This window comes from Filobasidium floriforme (genome assembly GCF_021052385.1).
Source record: "Filobasidium floriforme strain CBS 6241 chromosome Unknown HD553scaffold_28, whole genome shotgun sequence".
NCBI lineage: Eukaryota > Fungi > Basidiomycota > Tremellomycetes > Filobasidiales > Filobasidiaceae > Filobasidium > Filobasidium floriforme.
The window spans coordinates 198894-223102 of NW_025763649.1; the positions used below are offsets into that span (position 1 = coordinate 198894).

A 24209-nucleotide genomic window follows, 5' to 3' on the forward strand; every position below is an offset into this window, starting at 1 on the left:
TCATAATGACTTCGTTCTTGTTCGATGGTCGCCACAACTATTCAGTCAGTATTAGCTCAATAGCTAATAGGCACCAGGCTGTCGATGCTATAGGATTAGATATCTCCCTCGCCTTTGCGATCCGGCTACCTTCCTTGCTCATCTTATCGATCGAAACACACTCTCTCAGCGAGCGTAAACATGTGGTAGACGTACGGCGCTCTACGTGATCGGACGACCGACTTTTGCGATATCCTTTGATCTAAACCAAGTTTCCCACGCCACCGGATTTTTCCTCCTGCTACTCGTACTTTAATATACACACCCTTTACGGGTCCTACATAATACAATAAGCCTGGCGTCGATCGGCCGTACAATACCATGTCCGATCTCGAGGGTATCAACTTTACCGGCAAATACTCTGGTCTCCTCTCCTCCCTCTACCTTACGCTAGGTCTAGGAGGACTATGTCTACTGGGGTTCGAGATCCTTCGACATGTGCCTCGAAGAAGGGGACAACAAGGAGCCCCGATTCCTAAGAACCACCGGATATACCGTCGGACAGCTCGACGGGCTAGATTAGAAGGCGAGCCTTCACACAAGAAGCCAAAGAGAAGGATATTCAGCTGGGCGTACTGGAGAGCGGGGAGGCATAACAACATCGCCGTACACGAGGAGAATGAAGGACATGAACTGCAAGAGAGGCATTTCAGGCAAGGGTTCAAGGCGATGGGCAAGGAAGGGTTCACCGACGATAGGGCGGCAAGGGCTGGGATGGTACAGAGGCTGCTCGGTTCGAGAGAGAGTTGGGAGTTTAGCTAGTGAGTGTGGTTAGGTAGTCATTATCACCGGGTTCATAGCTGAGGGCGTTTCACATCGGCGATCGATTCTTAGCTTGTATGAGAATAGGTGCTGGAACGCGATCAATCCCGCAGAGCCTTTACCGTAAGCTCTTGACGCCCGATCTCATCTCCAGATCACAAGACGCTGATAACGACGATGCTTACCTTCATTCCCGCAGCAAGTGGCCTCTGATCTGGATATACTCTGTCATCATGTTCCCTGAGAAGGATCTTCCCGGCCGGGTAGGCCTAGACTGTACCGCCCATTCTCGGTTCCTCCGCGGGTGTCGTAAGTCTTATGTCATCTGTTCCTCATCACCTGGTCCACATTCAATACGGGCAAGGAGCTAAAAAGCTGTTGCCATGCGCATAGTATGGTATATATTCCTGCATCTGTGTACGACCATGGTCGTCCTCGCGCCCTTGCATATCATTTACGCACCTAATGATATTGAGAGCGAATCGATGAACAAGGCGGGGATTCGATCGGCGCAGAACCCGAATGAAAGGAGATGGTTATGGGTGCATGTTGTTCTGGTGAGTTGAAGAGGTTGAGAGATAGTCGTACTTAGAAGGCAGGTCACTGAAAGACTGATCCCTTTCCGTAGCTTTATTGGCTAGTCATAACTTGGATAGGCAACCTAATCTGGGTCATCTGGGGTGTGCTGATGTATCGGAAGGAAGAGATTCGAAAACGGATCGTTGCCCTTCGAAATGAGCATGGGGACCGGAACGTCTTGGCGATCCAGGAAGAGACGGAAGAACGCGAGATGAGCGAGCTCTTGCCCGGTCGAAAATCCTCGGTTAACGGTTGGCCTATGGGCGAACACCTACATCCAAACACTCAGCGCGATGACCGGGTCGATCAGACCCAGGTCAGCGATGGAGAACCGTCCCCGACCGAGACTGAAAAGACGGCAAAGAGCCTCGGTCTCGACGCCCCTGGGTGGAAACGATACCGTACGATCATGGTCACCAACATCCCGCCTGCTATGCGGGATGAGAAGCACTTGCATTACTACTTTTCTGAACACCTGCACAAGCCTGCACCGCCGAAACAGTGGAAGCATGCGGCCACGCATTTCGTCAAGAAGCAAGCCGGGAGGGCTCAGGCTATTGCCGGGACCCCAAAGCCGTCCATGGACATCACTCGAACCGCAATGGGCTCTGTTGTGATGGGTGTGACCGATGTTGCCGTAAGCACGGGAATGACACTCAGTTCGGCGAGGAACAAGATCATCGAGGATGTCATCCTGGTGCACAAGTTGGGAGAGCTGGGACGGCTGCGGGAGAGGCGAGATGCGGTGATCAAGCAGCTGGAAAGCGTGAGTAGAATCGTTTCTTTCCTGACGTACAGGCGGCACGTCACTGATTGGCTGTTGTATCACGGCTGTTAGGCACACGTACGTTTGGCTCAGCGGGTCATGAAAGATATATCCGAATTTCGAGACACCATTTCGGCTCCGAAAGGCCCGAAACGAGAGTCGCTGGAAAAGCTCCGCTCGACCGACGAGGATGGACTGATCGGCAAGAACGTCTTGTTGACGGCATTGGAACCCTTCATGCCCGGCTGTCAGACACATCAGCGCAGTACCACCGGGAACGAAACACTTGCACCGACCCCAGGTACCGTTTGGGAAGCACTTCTGTCAGTGCCCCGGGAGTATCTCGATCCGTATCAACCTCTGTCCCATCGTTTCGACAGCCTACACAAGGACAACCTTCCTCTTATCGATTATCTCTCGGCCAAACTGGCCGTCCTGACAGAGAAGCTGGAAAAAGCCAAAGAGATGCCTCTGTCCGAATATCAGCCATCGTCAACGGCTTTCGTCACGTTTCGGACGGCGGCACTGGCGCGTCGAGCTCTGGCGGAGCTTCCCTCATCTGACCTGTATCCTCTCGGATGTCAAACTCGACCTTGTCCGCATTACTCGGACCTGATCTGGCCGCGGCTATCCAAGTCCGTCTATCGCGCGGCAGTTGTTCGTGGTTGGGTCATCGGCGTGATCATCTTCATCACGACAGTCGCCTGGATGTAAGCTGGGCCACTCTTACACATACGCTGAAACACGCGAGCTAACATCGCTTGCATTGGATCTTTCAGCTTTCCCGTGTCTGGTGTCATCAGTTTGGCCTCTGTAGGGACTTTAGCCAGCATCTTTCCCGCACTCAACGACTACCTAGTCGATCACCAGAGGCTGGCCTCGTTCATCACCAACACTATACCCGTCATTCTTGTAGCGTCAATCTCGTTGTCCATCTGTCCGCTCCTCTTGGTCGTGGCCAACAAGGCAGAAACACTGGTCACAGGGTATGATGTGCACAACGCTGTCATTCACCGTTTCTGGATCTTCCAAGTGGTACGCAAACGGCTAGTTGGTAGTTGGGGCGGACAGGCGATAGCTACTGACCTCTTCGGTCTTTGTGAGACAGGTCAACATCGTTATCTTCTTTTGCATCGGGCGAACAGCTGTCGAGTCGTACATCACTTCCCGGTTCAGACCACAGAACGTTTTGAACAACGTCGCAGACTCGTTCCCGGCCGCTGCTCCCTATTACGCATCGTATTTCCTCATGTGAGTCGTGGGCTCCAGGCGACACATCGACTGAGCTAACACTGGTTCGGGCGGCTTCATTCTCTGCACAGTCAAACGTCCATCCAATCTATGGCGGAATTAGCCAGAGTCGGAGTAAGCACCAAATTCCCAGTGTCTCAGTCGATTCCTGCTGACGTGTGCTGTGCACCTGTAGTTGCCCCTCATCTTCTACCTCTTCAGCATGCGCAAGGCTTTTACCCCTCGTACTCGAGATTTCCGCCTCGCCCATTCGACCGTGTCGTGGTTCCTCCAGGTGAGGAGTCTGTATGTCTGCAGCGTGGGTGCAGACCTCAGAGTTGATTTTTCGCTTCTTGCAGCTTCCCAACGCAGTCCTCGCTATATCGATCTGCAACCTTTTCTGTCTTTACAACCCTCTCGTGTTGCCATTCTGTTTCGTCTACTTCTTCGCTGCCAATGGTACGTTTCTCACTAGGGGCGGGGTAGAAGTGGGTTTAACGTTCGATGCTCCTGCCGTCAGTCTCTTACCGCCGCAGTTACCTCTACATCTACGGTAGAAGAGTGAGCTTGCCTGTTACCTGACTGAGGCGATCTGCGACTGAATACTGATATCAAATTATCCTCAGTACGAGAACAACGGCAAGAGAAACTGCATACGATACTTGCGCTATAGTTTGGACGTTATGCTCTGTGAGTCAGACATCTCTTGTTGGAGATACTTGCGCTGAATCTGATCGTACCAACCTTGCCATCTCAGTAACTTGCGTAAGTATGCTTCGTCCTTGAAGCAATTCCCTTATCTTACTAAATTGACTCGTATGCGATAGTTTTCGATGCTAGCCTTCATGTGAGCAGGACATTGCGTGTGTCCCGACAATTCCAAGCTGATGTCGCGACGATAGGATCCTCGCAAAACAGAAGGCCCTGGCCGCCCTATCAGGCCTTTTACTCCCGATTTTAGCCTTTGTGAAAATTGGCCTAACCCGAATAGTTAAAGCCAGATTCGCTAGGTGAGACTTAGAACAGACGGCTTGAAATGATGCGCTTCATACTGATGTCGTTGACGTCCACAGGCTACGTACCGAGGAGGGCGACGGCATCGATGCTATCCGTCGCCTAGTTGTCGTGGCCGACCAAGATGATGACAACGTCGTCATGGAGGAGTCGAAGCTGTGGCGAATCCTTGCGCAGCCTTGCCGTTTCCTCGACCGCTGGTTCACCCTAAAAGTGGACACTGCTCTCGACCGCTACCTGACTAGCGAGAAGAAACCCATAATGCCCGCCTGCCCTGCTCCCCCGCTGGAAGGCGAACGTCTGGAAAAGAAGGGCCATTCCGGACACCCGATACAGGTCGTCAAGCAGCACAGCTATAATCCATACTGGGACGACTTGCCGGCCCCGTCTCGAATGCAGAGTTACTCGCATCAACCGTGGTATCACGATCCTCTGGAGACGTTCCTTTGGCTACCGCGGGATCCCATGTCTACCTTGGATTTGGAAGACACGATTGAGAGTGAGCCAGATTGTGTCCCCTGAGGGAGATGCCATCGCGCTGACCGAAGCCGTGCCTGCAGTGCGTGCCTGCATAACCACCTCGGAAACGGATGTCACTGACATCTGGGAGGAACACGTGGATATCGAAAAGATGATCGCCACTGCTGATGATCAAATGCAGGCGAGACATCTTTCCAAGATTGGGGCAGCTGTCGACGACGATTACGACCTGGCAGACGATCCTGATGTCAGCTTTGCGGAGCGCATCAACCATCGTCTGCACAGGCTCACCCGAACGGATCGGACGACCGACGATGGGGCCGCACAATCTGGCACAGTCGAGGCTTCCCCGTCAGCCGGTTCTGCCCTGTCTCGAACCCCGGCTGTTCGTAGGAGGAGGACGCGCGGAAAGAGCCTCGTCTCTCACCCGGGAGGATCCAACATCTTGCATGCCGCCCAAGAGGAAGAACGGGCCGCCGAACGCAAGGCGAGGAACCAAGAAGAAAAGGAGGAAAAGGCTGAGAATAAACGTCAGAACGATTCGATGAACGGGGTCCGGACTTGGAAGACGCTGTATCGGACGAATCGCCGGAGCGAGGCGGTGACGAATACAGAGTCTGGAGTTGTATAAAAGATCTAGATCGGCGCGACCCGATCGCTATAATTGACTCTGCCCTGAGGAGCGGAGCCTTCTTGAACTTTATAAAACTGTATCTAATTTCTATTCCTGATCACGTTCCTACCTGTTTCCTGGCCGAAACATGTTGACTACGATTCAGCGGCCACCGGTCAGATCGAGACCTGATTATAGTCTGAGATTCGTGTCTGTGCTGCGGGGGAGTAGCAGGTAGTTTTGTTTTCCCCTCGGCAGCGTGTGTGTATGCGGCAGCCTCCTCCTCGTGTCCTTGTCGCGTGGCCTCCATCATCTTCTCCTCCTTCCTCCTCTTCTTCCCCCACCCTTTGTCCGTCTACTTATCGCAGGTCGTCTGACACCCCCTTTCTTCCGGAGACGACTGCGAGACGGTGATCAAGATGGACATACCTATTCCTAACCCTCGACCGGGCCTGCGACATTGAATGTGCCGGGTCACACGACATCGGAGGCTGGAGGCTGGAGGGAAACTGCGGGGTTCGACATTCAGTCAAGACCGTTTCGCAGGTACAAACACGGTTGCAGTAGTTATCCTCTTATACCTCACGACAACGCCTGGCCCACAGCGTTCGAGATAGTTTACGACCGAGGCTCTCTGGACAGCCAAGTTATGACCTACGGACATGTCGATATCCCGGCTCTTGAACAAGATACATACCACCGGCTTGGCCGCGTTCGGGCACAACTCGAGATATACCCAACTGCGTACGAGCGATCAGGAGGATAAGGAAGATGGATATTACGATTCGTCCCCGGATGGATCCAGCCCAGTCTCGAGATCGTCTCAGGATGTCGGTGGCTCGGCTTTCGACTCGTTGTCGAGTAAGCTCGAGGGCGGATCACATAGCCGTCCGGTGCCGTTTCATCGACCTTTGCAATCCGAACGGCGGGGAATTATTCGACGATTGAGGGTGTGGATTGCCCTACTGAATATGCTAGTCGTACTGGTCACCATCCTATGTCTTCGGCTCACATCGAGGACAGTTCAAGATGTCGATCAAGGTCCATCGTCGGTCATCATCAACACGAATCTCACGGAAGCAGGTACAACAAGTACCTCCGTCGCTGATGAGGATATGTTGATCGATGATCCACCGGGGACGCCATCACCTTCGAGCTTCATATCGGGTGTGTTTCGGGATGGCATCCTAGAGTTCAACAACTTGACCTCCCTTGACGAATCGCATCAGGCGGTAACTGATATGCTCGGCTTGACTCTAACTACCGACGCGGAAGGCCGCGACGAGTTGGAAACGTCGACCGAGGCATCGAACCTGTACATGGTCGTCGACCCAGATCAGCATCCAGGACAACCGAAAACATACCCTGCCTTGAGACCAGTCACAGGTCTTAGTGGTACTCAGCTTGTAACTTGGTTCATGTACGGGTTCATCGACAACGGCTGGACCAAACCTTCATTGCCCCCAGCACCCGAGTTGGACGTGGTCATGACCTGGGTGAACGGGTCTGACCCGCTCTGGGCGCTCGAACGGGACAGACAGGCGGAGAGGTACGGGCTCAGTAAGAGGGTATCAAACTTGGCGAGACATTGGAGGGATAATGGGATGGGCCCTTATCCTATTCGGAGCGTTGTCGATGCGTTCTCCAAGCCTGAAGGGAGAAGCGGTCTCAGACGGATTCATCTCGTCACGGCAGACATGCAATTGGATGGAATCGGATTCGCCAACAATGCGACGAGCGATGTTACGCCGTCTCCAGATCGGCCGTGGACGATGGGTCAGGTGCCGTCATGGCTGGATCAGGGCAAACTCGTCCCGCTGCTCGACGATGACGTGTCCACAAGGTCGGATCAGGTCGAGCTGCAGATGCACTTCCACTCCGAGGCTTTTCAGCTTCCCGAATCTCGCTTTGGCGGGATTAAACCCTCCAACGAGTCGCAATCGGATATCCGATGGAAGGACGCCGATGAATGGAAGCGTGATTCCGTACCTACTTTCAACTCGTTTGCTATTGAGTGGCAAATGGGTTGGCTTAAGGGTGTTAGCGATTTGAGGTGAGTCGCCTTCCCTTTTCACAAACCCATGGCCGATGACTGATATACATCGTCATTATCCAGCGTACATATGAACGATGATATGCTCCTCTTGGCCCCTTTGACGACCTCGGATTTCTACTCGATTCCCTTCGGTTCCGTATTACGCGTTGACGATACTTTCCAGCTGCGCGTCCCCGCAATCTTCGATCCGACCAAGGTGACAGACACGGGCGAATGGGGAGGACTACAACACGCCAACTATCTACTCAGCCGTCGGTTCCCGGACAGGAGCCGACATTACTTGCATCACCTTCCGAAGACGTTGAGTAAACCTATTATTCACGAGGCCATGCACATGTTTGGCGAAGAGATCGCCCTGGCTTCCAGCAGGCCGTTCAGAGAGGTTACCGTTGGAAACGGGGATATCGAGATGGGTTTCATGGTGACCCATCTGAGAATCGAGAGGTGGAGAGAGGCGTTGCTATGGATTTGGGCCGTAGGGAAGATGGGGAATTTGGACCCCTCGGATGAGATCGGTACTTGGGGCGAAGCGGCGAGAGCCGAGTTGAAGTCTTTGCTCAATCTGGAGACCTTGAGCGGGACGACGCTGGTCGTCAAACTAGACCGGGATACCCTGAAGGACATGGACTCTACGTTCAAGAAAGGCAATTGGGAAACACCTAAAGCTACAACCTACTCTTTCTCTTCCATGGACGGTCATGTGCCGCCTATACAACTGTACGAACGGGAAGGACCCGAGACGTGCATGTTCAAGGTCGAGCAGTGTCTGGGCGAGACGTTTGTGAACGGGACGCGGAACGTGCCTGCCGAGGAGATGTTCAAGCATTTGGCCTTTGCAGATTGGCGATGTGGGGATTGTTGTGAGTAGAGCGAGGTCGGTTGCAGAAGATCGGACCAGTGAGACTGATACAGACAGGTGTCATCTCGTAGTGATCAATGCGCTTATCAACCAGTCAGGAAGAAGCGGCCTTTCAGCCTTCTTCCCGGCAAAGGACGTCGAGGTAGAGAACGCCACGGTAGACTCTGAGATCGCGCATCTACCTTTGACCTCGAATTGGCGGGATACGGACTTCAGCTTGGAAGCTGTGACGCGGGGTGATAGCGCATCGATCACCTTGAATCTTAGGGAATGGGCAATGAAGATGCTGTCTAGGTATCTCTACGTCACAGGAGGGTAAGTAGATGTCCGACCTCGGCATGACGTCACGTGACTGATCTTCCGGGATGGTCACCAGAACGCCGTCTCATTTCGTCACCCTGAACCAGGCTAGCCAAGCAAGCAAGGTGTTGGCCAAGATCGATGCGGACCCGTCGATGGCGATGGTCTGTTTCAACGACGACGCGAGGAGAAACCAGGAAGAGAGGATCTCGAACGTGATGAACGAATGGCTCGGCAGGAGGTTCGAGGGCAAGGAGATGTACTGGGAGAACCAGAACAAGGTAGAGGAAGAGGTGATCGAAGACCCGATAATAGGATAGAGACATACACACAATCACTACTGTAGCATATGTGCGATCGGATTGTACAAGGTAGAGCAGCATGAACATGATACCCCTCTGTAACCGGCGCCGGAAATAAATCAACCCGGTTATTCGAATTTGCTTCCGCGTCTGCCTGGGTTGATCGTACCTCTCCTCGGTTGCCGGGGAAACGTCGATCATCGCTCTGCGCTCTGCAGAAGTATATAAGCACGAGCGGGGGACAGAGCTACACGTCGGTCAGCGTCGACATCGTCACAGTTGCAAGCTCACACATCTCACACAACCTTGCACCGACGAAAATGTGGTGGCCGTTCGATCTTCAACAACGTGCTGATCTTGCGAGTCGAGCTCGAGCTCACGTCGCTGCCAGGGACAAGGCGTTAGCGTTCCCGCTCGAGTCGACTGATACAAGTCTGGACAAGGACATCTTGACTAGCGATATCTCCGGTATCGTCTACGGTATCCAAGAAAAGGAGTGGACAGCCGTACAGGTATTGAACGCTTTTATTAGGAAGGCAAAGGAAGCGCATGAACAGACCAACTGTTTGACCGAAGGTGAGTTTGCAGCGCGAAATGGGTCCCGTGGTGCGGTTCCGACTTGACAAGTCTTGCTCTTCGACCATAGTGCTGTTTGAGGAGGCGACCGAGAGGGCCAAAGAGCTGGACCGATACTTTGAAAAGACGGGAGAGCTTGTCGGGCCGTTTCATGGTGTTCCGATCAGTTTGAAAGACCATTTCAAGGTCAAGGGAAGTTCGGTCACCCTCGGCTTCTCCTCGTGGCTAGACAGGCCGGTCATCGAGCACGATGGAGCTCTAGCTGTAGTCGCAAAACATTTAGGGGCTGTGCCGTTCGTTAAAACCAACATCCCCCAGACGATGCTCGCCTTCGAAACCTGCAACCCTTTGTGGGGAAGGACGACGAATCCTTACAACTCTGCGTACACCTCGGGTGGCTCGTCAGGAGGAGAAGCTGCTCTACTCGCTTGCGGAGGTACCCCCATCGGCTTGGGATCGGATATCGGCGGAAGTCTACGTATTCCTGCGGGTTACTGCGGATTGTACTCGTTGAAGACGACGGCTAGGCGATGGCCTGTGGAAGGCTCGGTCAAGTTCGCTCAAGGGTTCGAGGGAGTGGTCAGCGTATATGGCCCTATGGCGCGGACCGCACAGGACCTCGAGCTCGTTTTTTCCCACTTCACCAATACGCTCAGGATGAACGGGGAACACAGCGATATGGATTCAGCCGGAGGAGAAGACCATGCTCGGCAGGTGAAACTTCGAGATGAGATAGACTCGATCGGGTTCATGTCTCAACCAATCGATCCCGGCTGGTTTGACCCCTTGAGCGTTGTCGAGAAGCGAAAGCGACCGCTTAGGATCGGATACTTCCTGGCGGATGGGTTCGTCAAGACGTCCCCGGCGTGCTACAGAGCCGTTTTAGAATCCGTCGAGGCGATCAAGAAAAAGTATCCCGCTGAACAGGTCGAACTGAAGAGGCTGTACCTTCCCGACGAATTGGGCGGAGTAGAAGCGATCAAGATCTTCCTGGGCATGTCGAGCGCGGATGGTTACGATAGGCTCACCAACCCGCACTTGGGCAAAGACAAGGTGGATCCGACCTTGACGCTACCGTTGTTATCGGCGCGGATCCCCGGTTTCCTGAGGGCGATCTTGTCGTTCGTCGCCGCCCATTTCCTTTCGGATTGGATGATGGCCATCATCTTGAAAGCAGCGGGTAGAAAATCGGCAGGGGATTACTTCAAGTGGATTGTCAAGCGGGACGAATTCAGGGAAGCTTGGAAACGTCGTGTGTGGAACGCAGAGAACCTGGATGCCATTATCTGGTAGGTCGCGCGATACCCCAGGTCAGATCTCTCCTTATGGCTGATGATCCCGACGTATGACAGTCCCGTACAAGCATCGCCCGCTGTTCCTCATGGGGCCGCTGCCAAAGTATCAATGATCTGCGCAGCGACGGTCATGTTCAACGTCCTAGAATATCCCGTCGCTTGCGTACCAGTAACTCGTGTCGATCCTATCAAGGATTCTCATGAGAGGGAAGACGGACCCGATTTTAACAGGTGGCGAGATGATCGAGATGCGCAGCGGGGCAGCTGGATGATCTCGAAGGCGCTATACGATCAGGGCATCTATGATGCCGAAAAGATGAAAGGCCTACCAGTCGGCATACAAGTGGTCAGTCTTGTTCTGTGTTGCATTTTGTTCTGGTACACGTATTGATAGCCGTCTCGCACAGGTCACCAAACCATTCCAGGAAGAGAAGGCGATCGGGATCATGCGGATGATCGACGACGCTTTACCTTCGCCCTCGCAACGAGGTGGAGTCAAGGATATGGTGATCGGCAACAAGCGGAGATGATGTGGTGTTCGGAATCAAAAGCTGTGATGCATCATTGCTGCGCGTTGCAACCTCGGGGATGATCGCGAAAGGGTGATCCCCAAAGCGAGACTGAAACGACAATGACCTCCTTTGTCAAGCCGGAACCAGGAGGTGGGCGTATCGAATCGTCCTCGATGTATATAAAGTAGAAGAAGTAGAAGCGACGATCACGATGCATCTCGACCATCTCTGTATTCTAGTTATCTCCCTTGAACCCTTATTCCTGATCCATTCATCCACCCATTTCGTCTCCGAAGTCGGTATTAGCCAATTATCACCTCCCACAAAAACCAAACCATGCCCGTCGAATCCCGCGCTGAATCCGCCCCGCCCGTCAAACTAGCTCTGCCCATCTTTCTCGACAATGGCGATGTCAATCCCAGGGTTCACGGCCGACGATGTTCAGGCCGCGGTTCTCGAAAAGAAAGCGGCGCGAAACGTCGAATCACTTACGCCAGTGCAGATACCTTTTGGGGACGATGTACGGGAATAGTCGTTCTCGAGCCTGCCGAGTCCCGGGCCGCGGTGTCTGGTGTTAGAGGCGGTGGGCCTGTCGCTCAGAACAAGGTCGGGTTGAACATCATCAGGCAGAAGAGAAGGAAGACGAGGCGAAGGAAGAGGGGCGAGGCGGGGGAGTTGGAGTACGATTGCGTCTGCGATTCAGAGAACGAGGCGGAAGACGACCTGACACTTAGTCCATTGTGATCGAGGTATTGGATCAATTTATTATTGATAGCGTGATTATCACTTTGTAGTACATGCATGTGTGAGGTGTATTGTCGCTCGACGTACATTCGAATTCAATTACATTCGACTGTGGTATATCATGGCGTCTTGTCAATCAGGAAATCGCTTTTGACCGATCGATCAATTAAATTATCTGTTGCGTACACGTTGCACTCGAAATCACCATGGTCCTGACCAACCCATCAGACGGAAAATCCAGAGCAAGAAAGACCCCTATTCCCTTCTCCTCGCGTATGATCTCTACTCCCCATCTCCCTTTCAGACTACAGATCGCCTGTGAGTTGTGTTAAAAATTCCGTCCCCATTTTCATCTTGCCGGCTTTTCCGACTGGTTCAGCTCCAACAACTCTTCCTCCGTCATCTCCCTATAAGGCGTTTGTGCTCTCCTCCTCGTCTTCTTCCCACCTGCCGACGAACCTGCCGACCCTACAGATCCTGAGCTGTACTCAGGGACAGGAGTGGTAGCATCCTCGACAGCGGCGGCTGCTTGTTTTAGAGTTCCTGACGATGAGGAGTCGGATGAGGATTCAGGTTGGGTCGAGAGGTATTGAGCTCGTTTTTTGGCAGCTGAACGTTCTGCGTAGAACCTTCCGGCCTGTTCGTCATCGCAAGGGTACGACGATAAGGACAAGTCAGATACATGTCGTCGCGATACCCGAAGCGATAGAGTAACGGAAATCACGACTCACCTGTAGACAAGCGACTCCGGTGAGGAGGACCGAGATGGTCAAGTTCGTTCCTGCCAGCCTTCGAACTGAATTTTCTATGGCTTGATATTCCCTTGAACCTGGTATGAATGGGTTGGGTGTTGAGGGTGATGGGGATGAAGAGGAGAGGGCGAGGACGGCTGTAAGAGGGGATTGGAAGGGCGATCGAAAGTTAGCTTCGAACGAGCATCTGAAGATGGGGCCAGAGTATTACTAGGCGAGCGAGCACTTACCAGGGAATACGTCGGAAGCCTGAGTGACGATTACTCGGACGAGGAGTACTGTAGGAAATGACAGTGCCAACCGGTTATCAGGTCAATCTCGGCTACCTTCCAACAACCAGCACGGGCACTCACGACAGCATGCCGCATCAAACAGATACCCTCCGTTGAATTTCTCCCCCTTCGAACTCGTCAAACCCCTAATAGACCTCCATGCCATCGTTCCCGCGGCGATACAAGCGATCGCGAGCCATATGTACGGTAACGGCGTATACCGTACCGATCCGAGTAGGGTGTAATAGCGGACTGCTCGAGAGACGGCTTCTTCCGTTGTGGGGTTGGTCCAGAGGGTGTTATGGTCTGCTATCCAGTGGTGAAAGGTCGAGCCTATAAGCATTTAGTGAGAGCAGGGTTAGTAGGCTTGTAGGCTAGCGATCCAGACCGGCGTCTGTAACTTGCCTGCCAAGAAGCATGTGCAACATGTTACGATATGTGTCTGCCAGCCCATTTTCACGTCGACTTGTAAGAGCAAGATGGCAGATGGATGATGCTCTGAACTGGCCGGGTGGTTTGGGGTTAGGAACATGGGATGACATGAGAATGGTTGGATGTCGATGGAGCTGCTGCGGAGCCGGCGAAAGGTGACGAGCTTGCTCTCGTTGAGCGGAAGCAAATTTCAATGATTCACTCGCTCGGCACTTGGTACGGTCGGTCTTGTACTTGATCAACCTTTGTACCTCCATCTTTCACTTTCCACCAGGTCAACTCTCATTTACAAACACTCGCCCTTGTACTCGTCAAAACGTAGGGAAGAAGACCACGGGCCACGCTCGATGATCACCGAGCAGTGCGCACTTTAGGACAAGTCCGGCCGTCGCCCGCCCTTACATTCACCTCGCTCGCGGAACCGCAACTCTGACCCATCATGGTCCGGCTATTCGAGCAACAGTTCCCATACGAGTCAGTTCAAGCAGCTCGGAGGCCTGTTGTGGATTTTACACTACCGATCAGGAAAGCCAGCTGACCGTGACTCCCGTCCGACTCTCAGTCACTCGTGGTCAACAACAACAATAGGCCTCTGGCTGAAATACCCAAACCCATACTCTCCACACGTCCTCTCGATCGATGTCCTATCGAGATCAGTAAACGTGGATACGGGGGTACTCAGAACGGAACGTCTGGTAGGCGTGAAACAGGCTATACCGGTGAGTTTCATTGATTTGGGAGGCACGGAATGGGTTGATCAGGTTGTTGAGCTGAATTTGTATCCTCCTTTTGTTCGGAATCGACTTGTTTCTCGGGGAAATCAGAAATGGATCATGCGAGTAGGCATCAGCTTTTCTCGATTAGTTTAGGACTTCAGGGATGCTGATCCTTGCCGTTCGCTATTCGTCAGCTACTTGGGGTGGTAGAAGAGGCTTTCATTCGGGAAGTCATCTACGTGGATCCTATCAACCAGATCACAAGTATGGCTTCCATCAACCTCTCGTTGTCACAGTACATGTACGTTCAACTTTCCGGCCTCTTCGTATCGTTGCTGGTCTCAACAACTGAACCTTGACTCTGACGAAACATCGATCATGTCACTCTATAGGCAAGTCGTCGAGATGATCTCCTACACCCCCTCCATCACCTCACCCACAACTCAAACCCTCTTCTCACAACGCGCCCATATATCCTCGCCGCCCTCCGGCTGTCCGGGATATGCTCCGACTACAGGTGATGGTGAACCTCTGTCGAACGGGATGATCAAGGTTCTCAAGCGCGTGGGGAACAAGCTGGAGAGTGGGAGCGTAGATCGATTCGGCGAGAACGCGGAGAAGGGCCGGATGGGCTTCACGGGGGTGCTGGATGAGGTGAAGAAGATGTTGGAAGAGAGGAAGGCGGAGCTTGGAGAGGTGGGCACAAGCTGAACAGAGGTGCAGCTTCGAACTCCGCCAAACTCGGAAACCCAAGCAACACTCGACCCCACTCGATCTCCGACGATACTCCACTCGTGGCCCGAGGAGAGTGCAGTGAGAGATGAGGCGAGAAAAGCATTTCGAAACAAAACAAAACAGACATTTCAACAACTGGACGACACAAATTCCTATGGCGGGTTCTCCCCCGCCCGGATCGCAATCACGGCACGACACCACGACTCTTGACGAACTCCCCTCTCCCGCGACGCTTCTTATACCCAATACTATAACAACATGACATCAGATGAGATAAAATGAAATAGACTGTAACACGATTACGAGTTGATGGTTTCGCAAGCTTACTCTTGCGCTCGGCCCCTTCTGGCTTGACGTTTGTTGCCGAGGTAGCCGGCCCCGGCTTCACGGATCGGAAGATGTGTAAACATGGCAGGCAGACATGTATCCCGAAGGCTAGAGGTGGATCGGACCACTTCAGTCGGTTTCGCTATCTTACAACGTTGAGGGCTGTATTAAAGATTGTCCCGAGGCTTTCCGTCGATTATTCAGGCGACGGTTCCAGACAGCTATCGCAACTGATCCTATGGCCCGGCCTGGGGTGGCACCTCCTCGACTGGTCGTACACTTTCTAGCCATCAGCGAGAGGAGTAACTGCACCGCGGTCGACGGGATCCTTTGCGATTTTCAAAGCCTTACGTATCTCCCGTGCGACTTCGTGATCTTGCGCTTACGTTCCGATGGATCCGACGGGCTTCTTCATCTTCTTGGCTATGGTAGAACAACGGTATCGTTCGACCTGTCCCAGACTCTGGAGTTAGAAGGTGTCGAGTTCAACACCGCAGCCGACAGCCCCGTAGTGATTGCCGGCAAGCTGGCTGCATCGAAACCGGTTGGATACGGGTAGCGTCAGGAGGGCCAAGATCGGAATGTTATAAGAAACTGATATTATCGCACACCTGCCTACTTGCTTCCCGAGCCAGACGGGCCAGATGGGCCACCTCCCCTGCCACCACCTCTACCAAGCCTGCCTTGGCCTGGCATAGGTTGCTTGCCTTGTCATCAAGCGCTTGGGCCCGTGTCAGGCGATTGCTGTCGTTGGGGGCGCATACCTTGACGAGGTGGCTCTTCTTTGTACCGGAGCTGTCGGAAGCGTCCCTGATCACGATTGGTCGGTGCTACGACAAAGAAAGAGGCCATTACTGACTCGAAAGTCGGGCCCAAACGTTGAGGGGTCAACAGGCCTGCCTCTGCTCCTCCGCCTGATAGCGCATTATTGTTCTGCGCGACAACGTTTCATACATGGCTCCTACCAACTGACCCTCTTCGGTGTCTTCATTGAACTGTATGTTTTCCCAATTGAGCAGCTGGATACCATGCTGGACAAGACCGGCGGCAATCACGCCCAGACAGCGAGTAATCGCAGCGATTGCGAGGACTTGTCAAACACAAGGTTGGTATATAACGTCTCCACAGCTGATTTGCCGGCTTCGACATCTTCTACCACCCATATCAACCTTACGGCGTACGTCATCAGGGTGTTTGTAGGCTCTGTAACCTTTACGATCAAGTACAAGCAGCTTTGAGCTATTCTCGCGTACACGTCATATACGATGGTTTTGTTGACCCAATATCGAATGGTTCAACCGTTTAGCTCCCAAGGATTGTAGATACGGAATTTCTTGAGGGTGATCAAGCTTCGGAGACTTAACAGCTTGATGAGTTGGAGCTGTTTGCCATGCAGGACCATGTAGGGGGGTTTCACTGGCACTATCGTGTGCGCTCGCGTCAGCCAGAGGTCTGGAACGGAAACCAAGCTAGCAACGTGAATTTAGGGTGTTCGAAGATGCAATGTTGCGAGTTGCAATACCACCTCGATCGTCCTGTCTGGTCTGGGAACATTCACCTTCTAATTGGAATTGCTGATAGCTCGGCAGCCGACCACAGTACTTAAGTTACGATGCCGGACGAGATCGATCAAGAGCATGAAGTCTTTCTGGGCGATGGATGTGATACGCTATTTGGCGATCAAGGGTATCTTCCGGACGTCTCTGAGATCAGTTATGGACCTGTCAGGACCGTCATTGTGAGCTCTTTCCCCCTCTTGGAGACCTTGCAGACTGGCTTGTAAATTTCTTACAGCTAATATCGGAAATTCGTATACGATTTCCACCGATCTAGTAGCCCGAGGCGGAGGGAAAAGCTTTCACTCAGCTTGCCTCGCAGATATTCAACAGCGGGCTCGTAAGTCCGCGCTTTCTATCGCCAAAGTCGGCAAGAAGACGACATGGCATGGAGGAGCTCGTTGTCATGGAAGAGAGATGATGAATCGACGAAATCTGGGATCGTTTGGATCTCTCACAGGTCATGACGGAGTTGGTAGAGCTAGGCAGGGTACCGTTTGCTGGGAAACGAAGTGAGTGAAGAAGCACAGAGCGTCTCATTCCCTGTTGGTTGGTTGGCGAGATGAGTTTGCTAACAGCAGCGAAATGTTGTCTCGTTCATGTTCATGACAGTATTGGAGATCGGCGCATCGACATCTCTGCCAACTTTACTAGCGAGTACGTCGGAGAATCCACCAGAGAGGGTCTTGACAACGGATTATCCCGACGAGGCGTTGATTAAGTGAGTCGCCCGCCAAGGTCAACCTTAGGAACCCTTTGAGTAGTTTACTGACAAAAGTGTTCTTGTGAAGGAATTTGCAGAGGAATGTGGATATGAACCAGGCTTTGGCTAGGTGTCCTGTGAGTCACGGTGGCTGCGCTGGAGGTGTAAGACAGCCGAGCTAATTCTTGTGAGATTCTTCCATAGGTACAATGTATGCCCTACCTATGGGGAGCCGATGTCGGCCCATTAATGTACGTATCATCATCTCATTGGTGAGTAGGCCGACTCATATCTGACGAGTCTTGTTCATGTTATTACAGCGCGACCCTTCCTGAGCCGGAGAGAAAGTTTGACCTGTTCATCTCCGCCGACAACCTCTGGCTACACGACGAACATGACAATCTCCTCCACACATTAACGAGCTCGCTATCCGAAGATGGTGTGGCATTCTTCACGACCGGACACTACGCCAAACGGCCAGCGGTAGAGAACTTCTTCAAGCGGGTCGAAGCGCTGGGATTTGAAGTAGAAGAATTGCATTACGGGGACAAGTGGGAAGGCAAGATGGAGGTCAACCTCGGAGCGGGCAGACTGAGGGGAGATTTGGATCTGAAGAAGGCTGCGGTGTGGGTGTACAAGGCATGGAGGAAAGGTAGCGTTGCTGCATAGATGGTACTAAGGCGCTCTGCGATCAATAACAATGCTAAATAGTGACAATATACACGTCATTCTATCGCGTCATAGTTTCTTGATAAGCTTCTGCACTTCGGTCAATGAGATTGTAAACAAACATGAGCTCGACATCGAATACAACCCGGTCGATCGGTCGACCAGCTGTAGCATTCTCAAACTTAGCTATCCAGGACTCTATTACCTGCTGAATTGGAGTGTCCGCCGAGACACATTCCTTGCAACACAGACGGAACCGACAACAGCTCAATTACGTCGGAAATCGCCTGTCACCAACTATGGCAGACCCATATGACGAAGGGCTGCCGAACGAGGACGGTCTGATGCCAACAACGTTGGAAGGGGTCATGGCCAAGACCAAGAAAGATTTTGGAGAGCTTAGGTGAGTTTTCTGAGCTATAGTTCGAGACTTAACTCCGTCTGACAGGCTGCACTTTGTCATCTCCTCAGAGAGAGCTTTATCAGACTAAAACCTTTAATTAACCTGGAAGACGATCTCAAAATCGTCCACACTGCAGAGGCTATCTTGCAAGGGTCGCAGGAGACCCGAGAATACCAGATCCGGAGGAATAACGAGGAACTCGAATGTAAGCCTTCAAGTCGGCTCGACGAGCGTTCCACGACCGTCTGAGCCCAGGAACCTGACTCGTGTCAAGATAAATAGCACTTCAAGAAACGCTTCGCGAAGCGAGACAGGCAGCTAGACGGCCAGCTACAGCAGGAACAGAAGCAGAGTATGAGGACCAGCTCGCCAAGCTTATCGAGGACGTATACTCTGGATCAAAACGCAAGCAGGCGCAAGAGGATTTGATGACCAAGAAGCAGATGGCGATCAAGGAGAGCGAGGAGGAGAATAAGCAAGCGAAGGAGTGGAATGTCGAGAAGGAAGTCGTTAAGGACAACTCAAAGGCGTGAGTTGAAGATCGTGAATTAGATCTTGGCGAAAGATTCAGGCTAATATCTGTTTGACTCAGCCGCCGTCTTAAGGCGTTCACGGACCTCGGTCTACGTCTACTAGACAGCGATGCGGAAGGAATCCTCATCAGTAAGTCCTTCGCCATCTTTCGAAATAAGAATACGTCAACCAATCCTCACACTTCCTTGTCATCCCGACCGCAGCTACGCAGAACGATATCGACCAGGTCAAGCTGGACAAGGACCAGTCCGATTTCTACAAGACGACAACGATCTGGAACAAGATCAATGCTATTCTATGAGCACGAAGAGCAGCAGGCGTCATGGAAGTGCGGCGAGGGGCCAGTATTTTGTATCTATATCGAGGTTGTATGGCTTGGGGTAATGTCTATAATGAGCTTTTCACGGCAATAGATGATAGAAGATGCACGGGTGACAGCCATGGCGGGCCATTCCAGCAGTACAGTTCCCAATGGTGTAGTACGCTTGAGATTTCCCGTTCGAAACCGCGCGTTCGAGATACCACCGACTTTGAAATCGACATCAAGTCGTTTCCCGGACGTCTCTCAGGCATTGACACCCCGGGTCTCTTAAAATCTCAAAGGCTGCGAAGTTGTGAAACCAAGATGAAGCAACGAATAATCTGACGAATCTCAAGATAGCGAGAGTAGCCATCTCGAAATGGATGAATATCGGCTAACGCTGTCAATTCGCAAATTAAGAAAGGTCGTAAAGCTTCAAAGTAGGCGGTCACCGAGACGGGAGTGGTAGGTCGGCCTAGACGAAATGTCTGTTGGAATCCGACAGGGAGATGACAGGTGTTCCCATGACAGATGTGTCCAAATAATGCCTCTTTTATCTGATCAGATCGAGATCTCGCCCTACGACTCTAGCTTCTCCACATAGGCTCCCCTCTCGTCTATGCTCAACAACTCCCAAGCGACCTCCACCCCGTGTTCCGAAAAGATCTGTTTGATCTTCTTGGCAATGTCCTGTCAAGGTTGATAACGCGCGATCATGTCACAAAATCCAGGTTGAACAGATCAGTATGCTGATGAATACCTGAAGCATAGATCCAGGGCTGACTTACATCAAAGTCGTGCGTGGCCAAAGCCAAGATTGTTGGCCCTGCACCTGACAGACAGATCCCGAGAAGCCCGTCATGCGTCTGCGGTGTCAACGAGGCCAGGATCTCTGGGAGACCAGGGATCTGTCGAGCAGAACAGTTGTAGGGGGTCATGGTATTTATATGTGATCAGCTCGACGTTGCTTTCTCAGGGTTGTTTGTGTCAGTCTGATTCAAGGACTCACCAAGGCCATCCGGTAAGGCTGGTGAATCCTGTCCTTCATGGCTTCGTAGATAAGTTCTGGGTCGGGAGGTGATCGTGAGAGGGCGGTGGTAAGGACTGCCAGTCGTTGCAGGTTGAATACCTAAAAGACCGTACAATAGCGAATGATATGACATGAGCTCACATAGAGCGACGATGTCAGTTATTGCTGTATAAGACCCATACGCACCATATCTTTCCGAGAATAGCTTTCTGGCAAAACTCCTCGAGCCTTCGCAGTGGCCAACTCGAATTGAGGCATCACAGCGACCGCCTTGATCTCGGGTGCCCATCCGAACCTGACGTAATGCCCGATTCCTTTGGGCGGCTTGGGAGGATCCTGACCCCAGTTCTCCCCAGCATCAGGAGGGTACTCCGGCAAGACCTCGGCAAGGGGGATTTGAGAAGCGTTGGTCTCTTCCGGAGATAGTTCTTTGAGGTAAGACCCCACGAACCCGCCGATGAGCGCCGCGGTGACATTGTCTGGGTGTCTCTCTACCATCAGAGCGAAATCCAGCAATCGGGACTTGTCGAGTTTGAGGTTTCCCAAGAGGTCACCTAGGAGGACACCGGCGATGACCGCAGCTCCTGATGAACCCAGTCCACGTCCGAAAGGGATCTGGTTGTTGGCCAAGATGTGCACGCCCGAGGGGAAAGTCGGGATATCGTTACATCTCAGGACGTAGAGAGCGACCCGTGTGAGGAGGTTCTTGTAAGGAGACAAGGGAACGTTTTCGCTGTCGAGCCCGGTGTACTCGATGACGGGAAGAGAGTGCTCGGCTGGCTTTTGTTTAGGGATGGATACGGTGAGCTTGAGGGAGAGGGTCAAGGCGATCCCGGCGACGTCGAATCCAGGTCCGACGTTGGCAGTGGTGGCCGGTACACCGATGAGGTACTTGTCGTATTCTATGGATGACATGTTGTGGCTACGACGGGTGTCAAGTTATGAGTGGGGAAGTGGTCACGACGTCGCTGCTATCTGACTTCGAGAGAAGATCAAGCTGCTGGTCACTCTCAACTTGCCCTCGCGACGGAAGCAATCAGCAATCTCGTTGATCGGACCCGAAGACATCTGACAATTGGGATCGATACAACAGATATAACTGCCATTTATCTTGTTGGCGTAGGTACAATAGATTACCGCAGAATGCTCCGAAATTGAATACAAAGTTGTCATCATCGTGAGGTGTAGTGAGGTGCGGGAGATCTCGAAGATAAGGAACCGAAAGGCGGAATAGCTGCTGGTCCCGGAGTTCCCTAGAACCCGAAGGCCAGTTGGGATCTCGTGAAGACGGGTCTGTCAAGCAGGGAACCGTTGCTATCAGCCTCGCTGCTTTGTCACAAACCGAAAAAGACAGCGCGGGACTTACGGTTTCCACTTCAGATTTTCCGACCGAAGGGTATGTCGATTCTTCTTCTTGGTAGCCTCGTACTGGCTGATGACGGCGTCCGTCAAGTTGATTATATATCCGTTCTTATACTGTTTGATCATGTGCAAAGCTTGACATCTGTTGCGTTGACAATAATCGAGTTCGGAGTTTGATGTCAGCTTCAAAGGGGTGTTCTTTCGGGGAAAATCCATTGCGACCATACTGCACGCAACCTTCTACTCACGTATGCATGACATCCGCCGGGGTGATGCACGTCTTGTTGGCAATCTCCTCAATACTGATCTCCTCCTTGGTCTCCAACAACATCCCCACGATGACCTCGGCCCAATACGCTCGATAACTCAGCAGCCCCAAGTCACTGAGCGGTTTCTCTGGACTCCCATGCTTCTTCTCGACTTTGCTCAACTCGTATGAGAATTCGATGAGCAACTTCCCGTACGATTTCCTCTGATGTTGCGGTAACGTGAGGATACAGGCCACGTTGTACCCGTCGGCGGATTCCTTCTCCTTGGAGAAATATCCCAGGAGGTGACACCCGTTCTCGTCCCTAGACACCATGCAGTAGAACAAGAAGGGGTCGACGTCGTAGTAGAGCGTCTTGTGGTCGAGGAAACATTTCGACAACAGCGACAGGTTCCTACACCACGTCCTCTGTCTCCTCCCATCGATCTCGAAGAAGCTGACCTTGTCGTCCCGGTAGATCTCGTTACCCGGTGGGTGCCGGAGTTGACATTTCGTCAAGTGCCGCTTGAGCATGAGCGGGGATGGATAGAACGAGAGGCAGTACTCGCAGATGTAGAGAATGTCGATATGAGCGTATTCGATCGGGTAGGGTGAAAAATACCAGGACTCGACGCGGTGTTTGCCCATCTGAATGGATTTCAAGTTCTTGACCCTAGAGACCTCGGAATGTTGTTGTGTCATCGATCCGGACGTTCGTAATCGCCGGATCTCGTCATCCTTGCTCAACGTCTGCGCGGCAAGCGGGTTTGACGGGGCGGCAACGTCGAGATCTTCACCGGGTGTCGTTCGGTCTGTCAACTTTTTGTTGATGGGCTTGACATCTCCACCATTAGCGGCAGCGTCCATGTCCACATCCCCATCGGCATCCCGATCATCGTCATCCTCGCCTTCGGCATCATCATCGCTACTCCCCGATCCGTCCTCATCCTCGTCGTCCCCATCGACGTCCATCTTGTCGGCGCCTCCACCGCTACTGGACGACTTGCCAGAGACGCTCTTTTGCCCCGTTGTCGTCCTGCCTCCCGTTGTAGCCTTTCTAGCATCTTTACCCTTCCTCCCCGCAGGTCCACCTTGAGCCCGGACGCTCTTCATCCCGACGACCTTGCGCAAGCTACCATTAGCCGGGCTGGCCCCTCTTCCCGTATTCGCATTGCCCTGCTTGTCCTTGTCCTTCCTGGCCGACCCTGGCGTCTTCTTCTCTTTAGGTTCCTTTTCCTTTTCCCGCTCCTTCTCCTTTTCCCCTGCCGTTTTTGGCCATTCCAGCTCTCTCTCCAAGACCAACCTCGTCCCGCCTACCCATTCATCGAGACGTTTGTTGAATTCGGTGTAATGCACATAATATTCCACCTCGTCCAAGGGGTCGTCGGTGGGTTTCTTGGGGTTGTAGATGGACCGCGGTTTGGGTCGGGTGGAGAGGATCTCGGACCAGCGTTCTTCGGGGTCACCGTTCGTTCCTGGTTTACGGACAAAGATTTTCACTCCAATATCGACGTCCTGAGAAGGATTTTGAATATGCAAAGAACGGGATGTGTTTCATTGCATTGTTTAGATTGGTCGAGATTCCGGGTCAGAGATGCACATATAGAATCTCGTCAGCATCATCATGACTGCCACAAGGTTATGATCTCTAAACCAGCTCACCTCGATCTTGTACTGACCACCCGGTACTTTCCCAGCCTTTCCCGGACTCTCAGGCGGGACCGAGCTACTCGCCCGGCCGGCCTTAGGCGTCGATGGAGTCGCCGTGGGCATCCTGCGTGGTCTCGACTGTGTGATGTCTGCGACGTGTTGCGTCCGCCGAGTACGTGTACGAGTGTGCCGCTCAGTTTGATCCTCTTATCTCTCAACCGAAGCTCGTGTTTCTAGGTGAGTGGAGATTGAGCTGCCACCCTTTCAGTCCAGATGGCCAATCTCGCCAGAGCCTGACGAGAGGTCGGGATGCGGGAACGCAGAGAACGACCTGTCCGTTCGATCGTTCCGAACCGCAGTACCGCGCAGATAGCGGCCAGTAGGATGTCTATC

At 52.7% G+C, this 24209-nt stretch overlaps 11 protein-coding genes across 11 annotated transcripts; 8 read left to right on the top strand and 3 right to left on the bottom strand.

Moving 5' to 3' along the window:
- Positions 1 to 251: 251 nt before the first annotated feature.
- Positions 252 to 4315, top strand: HD553DRAFT_146470 (uncharacterized protein). The gene is made up of 14 exons (XM_046176707.1): positions 252 to 800; positions 874 to 924; positions 1001 to 1110; positions 1195 to 1358; positions 1430 to 2146; positions 2219 to 2856; positions 2926 to 3181; positions 3255 to 3397; positions 3469 to 3511; positions 3573 to 3671; positions 3736 to 3835; positions 3897 to 3937; positions 4003 to 4066; positions 4134 to 4315. Exons 1-14 carry the CDS (start codon positions 361 to 363, stop codon positions 4160 to 4162), a joined length of 2895 nt encoding a protein of 964 aa, XP_046032822.1. The 5' UTR covers positions 252 to 360; the 3' UTR covers positions 4163 to 4315.
- HD553DRAFT_146522 (uncharacterized protein) lies at positions 4107 to 5257 on the top strand. The gene is made up of 4 exons (XM_046176708.1): positions 4107 to 4141; positions 4204 to 4223; positions 4279 to 4386; positions 4450 to 5257. Exons 2-4 carry the CDS (start codon positions 4210 to 4212, stop codon positions 4910 to 4912), a joined length of 585 nt encoding a protein of 194 aa, XP_046032823.1. The 5' UTR covers positions 4107 to 4141; positions 4204 to 4209; the 3' UTR covers positions 4913 to 5257.
- Positions 5258 to 6802: 1545 nt separating this feature from the next.
- On the top strand, positions 6803 to 9018 carry HD553DRAFT_277971 (uncharacterized protein; the record flags this gene model as incomplete). Its single annotated transcript, XM_046178020.1, has 4 exons — positions 6803 to 7536; positions 7600 to 8399; positions 8470 to 8713; positions 8775 to 9018. 4 exons carry the CDS (start codon positions 6803 to 6805, stop codon positions 9016 to 9018), a joined length of 2022 nt encoding a protein of 673 aa, XP_046032824.1.
- A 224-nt stretch (positions 9019 to 9242) lies between these two features.
- On the top strand, positions 9243 to 11707 carry HD553DRAFT_289846 (amidase signature domain-containing protein). The gene is made up of 4 exons (XM_046178329.1): positions 9243 to 9576; positions 9647 to 10865; positions 10929 to 11217; positions 11279 to 11707. The coding sequence occupies exons 1-4, from the start codon at positions 9321 to 9323 to the stop codon at positions 11399 to 11401; spliced, it is 1887 nt and encodes a 628-aa protein (XP_046032825.1). The 5' UTR covers positions 9243 to 9320; the 3' UTR covers positions 11402 to 11707.
- Positions 11708 to 12127: 420 nt separating this feature from the next.
- HD553DRAFT_319754 (ER membrane protein SH3-domain-containing protein) lies at positions 12128 to 13660 on the bottom strand. The gene is made up of 5 exons (XM_046181067.1): positions 13557 to 13660; positions 13233 to 13484; positions 13110 to 13157; positions 12859 to 13016; positions 12128 to 12764 (listed from the first exon to the last, which is right to left on the bottom strand). Exons 1-5 carry the CDS (start codon positions 13603 to 13605, stop codon positions 12477 to 12479), a joined length of 795 nt encoding a protein of 264 aa, XP_046032826.1. The 5' UTR covers positions 13606 to 13660; the 3' UTR covers positions 12128 to 12476.
- Positions 13661 to 13862: 202 nt separating this feature from the next.
- Positions 13863 to 15345, top strand: HD553DRAFT_146695 (MSF1-domain-containing protein). Its single transcript, XM_046176710.1, has 5 exons — positions 13863 to 14057; positions 14146 to 14302; positions 14408 to 14422; positions 14494 to 14600; positions 14692 to 15345. The coding sequence occupies exons 1-5, from the start codon at positions 14023 to 14025 to the stop codon at positions 15008 to 15010; spliced, it is 633 nt and encodes a 210-aa protein (XP_046032827.1). The 5' UTR covers positions 13863 to 14022; the 3' UTR covers positions 15011 to 15345.
- Position 15346: 1 nt separating this feature from the next.
- HD553DRAFT_146743 (uncharacterized protein) lies at positions 15347 to 16485 on the top strand. The gene is made up of 2 exons (XM_046176712.1): positions 15347 to 15916; positions 15997 to 16485. Exons 1-2 carry the CDS (start codon positions 15600 to 15602, stop codon positions 16217 to 16219), a joined length of 540 nt encoding a protein of 179 aa, XP_046032828.1. The 5' UTR covers positions 15347 to 15599; the 3' UTR covers positions 16220 to 16485.
- Positions 16486 to 16786: 301 nt separating this feature from the next.
- HD553DRAFT_146626 (uncharacterized protein) lies at positions 16787 to 18442 on the top strand. Its single transcript, XM_046176709.1, has 7 exons — positions 16787 to 17099; positions 17198 to 17257; positions 17378 to 17429; positions 17530 to 17638; positions 17709 to 17757; positions 17825 to 17871; positions 17941 to 18442. Exons 1-7 carry the CDS (start codon positions 16974 to 16976, stop codon positions 18287 to 18289), a joined length of 792 nt encoding a protein of 263 aa, XP_046032829.1. The 5' UTR covers positions 16787 to 16973; the 3' UTR covers positions 18290 to 18442.
- A 16-nt stretch (positions 18443 to 18458) lies between these two features.
- HD553DRAFT_353079 (uncharacterized protein) lies at positions 18459 to 19661 on the top strand. Its single transcript, XM_046183742.1, has 5 exons — positions 18459 to 18692; positions 18761 to 18897; positions 18975 to 19221; positions 19285 to 19355; positions 19430 to 19661. Exons 1-5 carry the CDS (start codon positions 18589 to 18591, stop codon positions 19525 to 19527), a joined length of 657 nt encoding a protein of 218 aa, XP_046032830.1. The 5' UTR covers positions 18459 to 18588; the 3' UTR covers positions 19528 to 19661.
- A 291-nt stretch (positions 19662 to 19952) lies between these two features.
- HD553DRAFT_146736 (homoserine kinase) lies at positions 19953 to 21542 on the bottom strand. The gene is made up of 4 exons (XM_046176711.1): positions 20744 to 21542; positions 20537 to 20656; positions 20316 to 20435; positions 19953 to 20217 (listed from the first exon to the last, which is right to left on the bottom strand). The coding sequence occupies exons 1-4, from the start codon at positions 21470 to 21472 to the stop codon at positions 20107 to 20109; spliced, it is 1080 nt and encodes a 359-aa protein (XP_046032831.1). The 5' UTR covers positions 21473 to 21542; the 3' UTR covers positions 19953 to 20106.
- HD553DRAFT_364216 (histone acetyltransferase ESA1) lies at positions 21541 to 23939 on the bottom strand (the record flags this gene model as incomplete). The annotated part of the gene is made up of 4 exons (XM_046184044.1): positions 21541 to 21850; positions 21924 to 22061; positions 22168 to 23681; positions 23829 to 23939. The coding sequence occupies 4 exons, from the start codon at positions 23937 to 23939 to the stop codon at positions 21811 to 21813; spliced, it is 1803 nt and encodes a 600-aa protein (XP_046032832.1). The 3' UTR covers positions 21541 to 21810.
- Positions 23940 to 24209: the final 270 nt, after the last annotated feature.

Excerpts from the sequence above, each read along its gene's own strand:
- HD553DRAFT_146470 (XM_046176707.1), top strand. The coding sequence starts at position 361 with ATGTCCGATCTCGAGGGTATCAACTTTACCGGCAAATACTCTGGTCTC. Across the intron at positions 3,398-3,468 it reads TACGCATCGTATTTCCTCAT|TCAAACGTCCATCCAATCTA; the intron begins GTGAGTCGTGGG and ends TTCTCTGCACAG. Across the intron at positions 3,836-3,896 it reads CTACTTCTTCGCTGCCAATG|TCTCTTACCGCCGCAGTTAC; the intron begins GTACGTTTCTCA and ends TCCTGCCGTCAG.
- HD553DRAFT_146522 (XM_046176708.1), top strand. Across the intron at positions 4,387-4,449 it reads GTTAAAGCCAGATTCGCTAG|GCTACGTACCGAGGAGGGCG; the intron begins GTGAGACTTAGA and ends TGACGTCCACAG.
- HD553DRAFT_289846 (XM_046178329.1), top strand. The coding sequence starts at position 9,321 with ATGTGGTGGCCGTTCGATCTTCAACAACGTGCTGATCTTGCGAGTCGA. Across the intron at positions 9,577-9,646 it reads GACCAACTGTTTGACCGAAG|TGCTGTTTGAGGAGGCGACC; the intron begins GTGAGTTTGCAG and ends CTTCGACCATAG. Across the intron at positions 10,866-10,928 it reads AACCTGGATGCCATTATCTG|TCCCGTACAAGCATCGCCCG; the intron begins GTAGGTCGCGCG and ends GACGTATGACAG.
- HD553DRAFT_319754 (XM_046181067.1), bottom strand. The coding sequence starts at position 13,605 with ATGGGCTGGCAGACACATATCGTAACATGTTGCACATGCTTCTTGGCA. Across the intron at positions 13,485-13,556 it reads TTGCACATGCTTCTTGGCAG|GCTCGACCTTTCACCACTGG; the intron begins GCAAGTTACAGA and ends AAATGCTTATAG. Across the intron at positions 12,765-12,858 it reads CCGGAGTCGCTTGTCTACAG|GCCGGAAGGTTCTACGCAGA; the intron begins GTGAGTCGTGAT and ends GATGACGAACAG.
- HD553DRAFT_146695 (XM_046176710.1), top strand. The coding sequence starts at position 14,023 with ATGGTCCGGCTATTCGAGCAACAGTTCCCATACGA. Across the intron at positions 14,058-14,145 it reads GAGCAACAGTTCCCATACGA|TCACTCGTGGTCAACAACAA; the intron begins GTCAGTTCAAGC and ends TCCGACTCTCAG. Across the intron at positions 14,601-14,691 it reads CTCTCGTTGTCACAGTACAT|GCAAGTCGTCGAGATGATCT; the intron begins GTACGTTCAACT and ends GTCACTCTATAG.
- HD553DRAFT_146743 (XM_046176712.1), top strand. The coding sequence starts at position 15,600 with ATGGCCCGGCCTGGGGTGGCACCTCCTCGACTGGTCGTACACTTTCTA. Across the intron at positions 15,917-15,996 it reads TCGAAACCGGTTGGATACGG|ACGGGCCAGATGGGCCACCT; the intron begins GTAGCGTCAGGA and ends TTCCCGAGCCAG.
- HD553DRAFT_146626 (XM_046176709.1), top strand. The coding sequence starts at position 16,974 with ATGCCGGACGAGATCGATCAAGAGCATGAAGTCTTTCTGGGCGATGGA. Across the intron at positions 17,430-17,529 it reads ACCGTTTGCTGGGAAACGAA|TATTGGAGATCGGCGCATCG; the intron begins GTGAGTGAAGAA and ends TGTTCATGACAG. Across the intron at positions 17,758-17,824 it reads AGGCTTTGGCTAGGTGTCCT|GTACAATGTATGCCCTACCT; the intron begins GTGAGTCACGGT and ends ATTCTTCCATAG.
- HD553DRAFT_353079 (XM_046183742.1), top strand. The coding sequence starts at position 18,589 with ATGGCAGACCCATATGACGAAGGGCTGCCGAACGAGGACGGTCTGATG. Across the intron at positions 19,222-19,284 it reads GTTAAGGACAACTCAAAGGC|CCGCCGTCTTAAGGCGTTCA; the intron begins GTGAGTTGAAGA and ends TGTTTGACTCAG. Across the intron at positions 19,356-19,429 it reads TGCGGAAGGAATCCTCATCA|CTACGCAGAACGATATCGAC; the intron begins GTAAGTCCTTCG and ends TCCCGACCGCAG.
- HD553DRAFT_146736 (XM_046176711.1), bottom strand. The coding sequence starts at position 21,472 with ATGTCATCCATAGAATACGACAAGTACCTCATCGGTGTACCGGCCACC. Across the intron at positions 20,436-20,536 it reads AGCCTTACCGGATGGCCTTG|ATCCCTGGTCTCCCAGAGAT; the intron begins GTGAGTCCTTGA and ends TCTGCTCGACAG. Across the intron at positions 20,218-20,315 it reads TGGCCACGCACGACTTTGAT|GACATTGCCAAGAAGATCAA; the intron begins GTAAGTCAGCCC and ends CAACCTTGACAG.